The sequence below is a fragment of the Schistosoma haematobium genome, chromosome 6 (assembly GCF_000699445.3).
Source record: "Schistosoma haematobium chromosome 6, whole genome shotgun sequence".
Classification (NCBI taxonomy): domain Eukaryota; kingdom Metazoa; phylum Platyhelminthes; class Trematoda; order Strigeidida; family Schistosomatidae; genus Schistosoma; species Schistosoma haematobium.
The window spans coordinates 2,230,557-2,236,556 of record NC_067201.1 but is presented as its reverse complement, the minus strand read 5'-3'; the positions used below and the strand labels follow the sequence as shown (position 1 = coordinate 2,236,556).

Sequence of the window (6,000 nt, the reverse complement as noted above, 5' to 3'; positions counted from 1 at the left end):
AAATCACATGGCTACCCAGGACATTCTTCTCGAGACGATCACAGAACACTGAATCGATGTACTGCAAAATTATGGTCTAGATTGTTGTTAGTACACTTAACTATTCCACTAAAGTAAAGCAATCGTGGACTTGCCATGGTGTGACCACATAATATGTCAGACTTTACATGGGGGTCATATCATTAGCTTTAATGACTAGTCCTACCGTGACATCAGTGGTTGCTGCTATGGTATTTTGAGGAATACATTTGGGGTGAGAAGAGAACAGTATATTTAATATATAAAGCAAGGGGTTATGTAAAATGATCATATCAGCATGGGTGAGCCATGTCACAGTGATCTTCAATCTTCTCTCGTATTATTTGTTCAGCTTCAAAGACTGACGTATAACATTTTGGTAGGGTGCTCCGAGCTACATGTCGTGCTATACGGCACTCTTAGAACTCTATGGTGAGGCAAAAATTCACTTTATACACCAACCATAAACCTCACATCTTTCCTTCGAACTCCTGTTAGGACAAGTGCTCACCTTGAGCGTCTTGACAACTACACTTCATTTTGCAGTTTAGTTCGTATATACAACTAATCCTTTGGTGTACAGAGTAGTCGTAGACACCGTGTCTCAAGTACCCTCCTTGAACAGTTTCCAAGGAATCGGTTTTCATGAACCCGCTCATCTTCAAAAGGAAACCGGAGAAATTTGACCTAAGTTATCGTCGTTAACTCTGAAAATATGAATCAGACAGGTCTGAACAGGCGGGAAGAGTTTGTATCAAACACATATATGTCAATTCAACATAATCTTTACTTCTAAGACCTCTTTATAGCCCTTAAGTCACTCAAGTCAGTTTTTATTATTTTCTAGCGATTTTTCTGCTCTTGATTATTTTCCAGTAAAGTAGAATACTGCTCGTTTATTTGTTTAGCTATCTCGGCAGTCAACGATGTTCCGTCCTTTTTTTAAAGTTTTTTAAGTTCAAAAATCATATATTTCACAATAAGAATGTTACCATAGATGACTAATCGTAGATAGAATAAAAAAATGAAAACACGGTAAAATTATGCGACGAGGTAACAAAGACACATTATTACAAAAAGAACTCGTTCAGCACAGAATATATTCATCTCAAGACATATCAGATATTCCCAGCAATTTATATAGAAACATTGAGGATGACTCAGTTCACCAATTGTGCAGAACAGGGTTTGAAGGTTGACTGTTTCGGAGTCTAGAATCCCTTTATCATCGCGGTGAATTCATCAATGACGGTAAGTTACCTTGGAAATGCGTTTCATTTTGTTTGTTAGGAGTTCTCTGTTCATCATGGAGATCAGAAAGGTACGTGAAGTAAACTTCAGTTTAATAATGCTTCTTTTTAAATCGAAAAGGTCTTCAGTTGCCGTCCAATCATAGGTATGACCAGTTCCTTAGTGTATGGAAATCAATAATTTCTCGCGTTGAAGTATGCAAGTCACTTTTTTAACATTTACTGACACAGATTCAACTTAGATTTCTCACTTCAAGCGTATTCACTGAGGTGTTCAATTTCATTGAAAATTCACATACTGCCTGGTTATCATTGCACAATTCGGAGACAAATAGCCTCGTCAATTTAGAACAAATTCCAACAGCTCTACTGTTAGCTGGTGTTAATACTCCCGATCATTCTGTTATCTATGGCTACCTCAAAAATTTAATTTTGGAATCTGGTGGCCATGTGGCTGTTATCAGTCCTGGTGCTAATACAACAAGTGTCCGTAGTCTTGTTTCTCTTGTAGTGCAGCAACTATCGGACGATTCTTATCACCAAAGTAAACGGCTTAGAAATGATGAAGATTCTGATGAAAACTCGCGTGTCACCCTTCAAGATCATAAGGAACCAAAGTATACTTCAGTGGTAAGCAATCCTAGCATTTTCTCTTACAAGAAAAAAAGTGAGACTATAATTTATGAAAGACCTTTGAGCGACGCTAAAGTGACCTTGAGAATATCCACCTACTAACTAGGACTAAATGAGGGTTATAAAGCAGTACGGGAAACTATAATTATGCTTTACAGTTGATGGTTAGGATTAGGAATTAGATTAATGGTTTTCATCACGCACTGACATCAGATATAGTGCCGAAATAGTATTTAGCCAAATGGATGAGTGAATTCCGAAGTTGAGAAAACGAGAAGCAAATTTCTGGCGCCTTAACTGGGTTGGTGGACACAGAGGGTCCACCTAGGGGAGTTGGGAAACCCTGATTCCAAACCAATGGTGCACATGGGCTCCAGGTTCTCAATGAAATAACGGACGTATGAACCAATTGTTGGTCACCGGCTACCATGGTTATGCATCTCTTGACGTTGCTGCACTGCCTTGCGGATTAGACCTATAGGTTAAGTGTTCTGGGGTGGTTTAAGAAAACCACCTGTTACGGTTTGGTCACCCGGGTGCATATCTACTTGGTGCCTCCTTGTACCAATTTTTATGTTTAAATGAATAATTAATAAAACTTTAACACTGTCCACTCGGTCGTTCCACCATACATAAGCAATGCTTTTAATTCATGTAATCAAAAATCTATGTCTTATACTTTAGAAGACCATATTTTTTATAGTTGTAAAGTAATGCAGACTGGACTTTGTGGAGTATACTCACCTTTTCTCCAAAAGACTGCTATCTTGCTTACATCACAAGTAAGGAAATTTGGTAAAAGTCAACCGAGCTCTCCAAATCTGTGCAGATATTTCTTTTGATATCCACCCATCAGGGTTGATAGGTTTTCCAACATATGTGGATGGCCAATGCATTCAACTTCTTAACTGCCTATCATTAGTTCAGGAGTTGGGTAAACCAGTCCCGAAGCAACGTTTTACATTTGGAGGGAAACATGCTCGCATTATTTCTCAATGCTATCAAAGGACTAGATTTTTATCAATGTCCTTACTAGGTAGGGTTACTTTATCTGCATATTTTAAGTCGATAAGTGATTCTCATGTTGTCAACCTTCATGTTAATCTAGTTTTATCATGCATATATTACTTTAGGTACAGTTAAGTCTTCTCAGCTCAAAAGGTATTTTTCAACTAAGTGAAATATAAAATGTACTGGATACATAAATGTGAGTGATCCAGACAGGATTTCATTTATCAACTCATAAATAATCATTTTAGTTGCGGATATTTCCTTTCAATAAATTTGCAAAATAGGGCTGATGTTTATTCAACTTATTCAGTACATGCAGGTCTATTTAATCTGCTTTGAGCAACATGTCTGGTATGAAATGGTTATCCAAAAGGATATAATTTGCGGGGTCAGGCAACATCTCCATTTATGAAAAGAACGTCAAGTTTTACATCGGTCACAAATGCCTTTTTGTAGTCTTCTGGCAAAATTTGTTGTTGATTTTGTTTGACATTCAAGAAGTAGGATAAATTGCCTAATTAGTTCATGTGATCGGTGGTTCTATTTTGTTACTGTAAAGTAGTTTGCTTTGTTGAAATTGATATACTATTAATAACATTCATCAACCTATTCGTGTTAGGCTCTACTTTTTCATGACAATTTCAGGATACAATCTTTATTAACAGAATAAAATATCTACAGAAACCTAATGTTGTACTACAAAGTAATTAAAAGTTACAGCTCTTAGTTTAATTATCCCTCGTGATCCACACTGACTGGATATATTCCCTGATTGTTTATGTTTTTAATTAGTCTACTGTGTCTAATTTATCAAGTACACGTTTGTGTACTTTTATTTGAACTACACTTCTATGATGCTTAATGATACTACTTTCCAACAACCAAAAACAACTGATTGATTAATTACTGGTCAGTAGTTTCAAATTTGTCGAGTCCTTTAAAGTGAGTTGAATTCTATCTATTTAGTTGCAATACGGCTTCTAGTCTAGGCGACTGAAAATGGGGTATATTAAATTTCTGATGTAAGGTGCTTGGTTACAGTCGATAGGATACTCTGGGCCTGGGTCTTGTGCCATTTGTTACTTGCCACCAAGGCATACTCTCGATCTTAAAGGAACTAGTGCTCTTCTTAAGATTCTGGCCCTCATCCTTTCAATATGATAAAAACGTCTTACTATAGGACATCAACTAAGAATAAATCTCCACACAGTCCCTTGCCGACTATTTTCTATCATCCAAAATCAAGGTAAAGTTCACATGATGTCAAGTCACTTAGATTGGTGGCCGCACTTTAACCTGATTGGTAGAACTCGATCAACCATAAGGACTGGACATGAAGTTAGTTGCTACTCAGTTTTCAATCGAAGTGGATATCCAAGTGTTACTGAAAACCTTTTGCGGGACAAATATCTCGGCGGTAACGTGTCAGTCTATGAAGCTGGGTTAAGTGGATCTGAGTCCTGTAAGGAGCATCAATCCCCTCAAGGTTGGAGTAGAGCAGTAATGGAAACTGTGTGAAACTTTAAAAAGTCCTTCAAGACTCCAGGTACGCCTTGGTGACGAATACTAACTAGTATAGCCCCCAGGTCCAGGGTTTCTTGTCGCTCACTTCCAAGTACTTAAGATCAGAATCTGCTGTTTGACAAATATCAAGTGTTCGTATTATCGAAAATTATCGTACAAGATCTACGAATTAATTCAAATATTCTGCCACTTGATTGGAATCAAACTGATCATTGTGGATTATGTAGTATTGAAATTAATCTTTAAATAACTTAAGTGTTGATTAATTTCTGACTTCATTAAGCTATGTTAAACCATAACGTATTTGAAAAAACCTTGAAGCTCTTTGTCCAATATTTATCCTAAAATTGTTCCTTTTCTTATGCATAGAAAAATTTCACTTCGGCTACACGCTCCTCGTATTTGGCTTTGGTAGAATGGTACTACTCTGGAGTAAGTGGGCCAACATCTTTAATGATTACCCCTTTTTTCTTTATACCACAAATATCGAAGTTTCATAGCTAATAAATGGTGATAAATTTGTGTTCAGTAAATAATTAATCAGGTTGCTTATGTTCATTACCATTTACCGTTGTTGTTATTAGTATTTTCTATACATTGTTTTACGTGCAGTAAAACATTTCGTTTGTCTAGTCCAATTTATCTGAAGACAATGTAAATTTCCAATTTCTAGTTGGAAACTTGAGTTTAGCTTGGATCCAGTTGTGCTGAGTATCTTTTAATTTACAAAAAACAAAACACCGAATCTAATAAACTTCACATTGATAGTTATCCAAAAGATTCTATCTTACTATATCTTGGGTTTATTACTTAGAGAAGATCGATTAGTTAATAGTTGTTAATCACAAGAATTATATTCGTGTTACGTATGCCTGAATACCGATTACCACGACGTGCAATGCTATCCGGTATTGGAGATGGTTGGAAGAAAGTTAGGGGCTGCCAAACCAAAACGTGGCATCAGTGCTTGAAGTCACTAACTTCTAGTCTGAGCCATGTTGGTAGATGCAGACTACTTGGTTGGGGTCCGCATGACTATCGTAACCAATGGTTGGAGACTCTTGGTGACATGGCTCAGAATCGATCACAATGGCGTCGGTGTATACACTCCCTGTCTTCCTTTAAACTAAGAGATTAAAATCACTTCATATCTTTCCTTCTACGAACCAATTCTTTCTTCTTGTACTATATCTCTATATGCAATCTTTTTCTTATATATTACCACATTTGACATAACCACTGCTATGAATCCGGTGTTCATCTTGTTGTGCTGATGCGGTATGACAACCTGGACCGATGCACATATGTGCCTGGTCCTACGTTGTAGCTGACTGACTGACTGACTATTCGAATTTCAATGTGTTGAATGACAAAGAGTGTAATTCCCACCGAGATTTGCGTCTCAAGTGTGTACATTTTTACGTAAACAGACTTTAGGAATTACAGAAGAGATATTCACTAGTTTTGAACTCAAATAGGTCACATCGCTATCAACCACCGTCGGAGGTGCTCGATAGAAGACTGTCGCTCGTCCCGGAGTACATGCTTAGATCCAGATCATGCT

The 6,000-nt window shown here is 37.1% G+C and overlaps 1 protein-coding gene across 3 annotated transcripts in view; it reads left to right on the top strand.

Annotated features, from left to right (window-relative positions):
* Positions 1 to 1,107: 1,107 nt before the first annotated feature.
* ORC3_1 (Origin recognition complex subunit 3) overlaps positions 1,108 to 6,000 on the top strand; it is a 45,215-nt gene continuing 40,322 nt past the window's right edge. For all 3 annotated transcript variants that reach the window (XM_051216658.1, XM_051216657.1, XM_035732812.2), the window contains exons 1-5: positions 1,108 to 1,269; positions 1,309 to 1,339; positions 1,390 to 1,463; positions 1,500 to 1,898; positions 4,806 to 4,868. In XM_051216658.1, the coding sequence (XP_051065251.1) occupies positions 1,264 to 1,269; positions 1,309 to 1,339; positions 1,390 to 1,463; positions 1,500 to 1,898; positions 4,806 to 4,868 (573 nt within the window). In that variant the 5' untranslated portion in view covers positions 1,108 to 1,263. The remainder of the gene's footprint in view (positions 1,270 to 1,308; positions 1,340 to 1,389; positions 1,464 to 1,499; positions 1,899 to 4,805; positions 4,869 to 6,000) is intronic.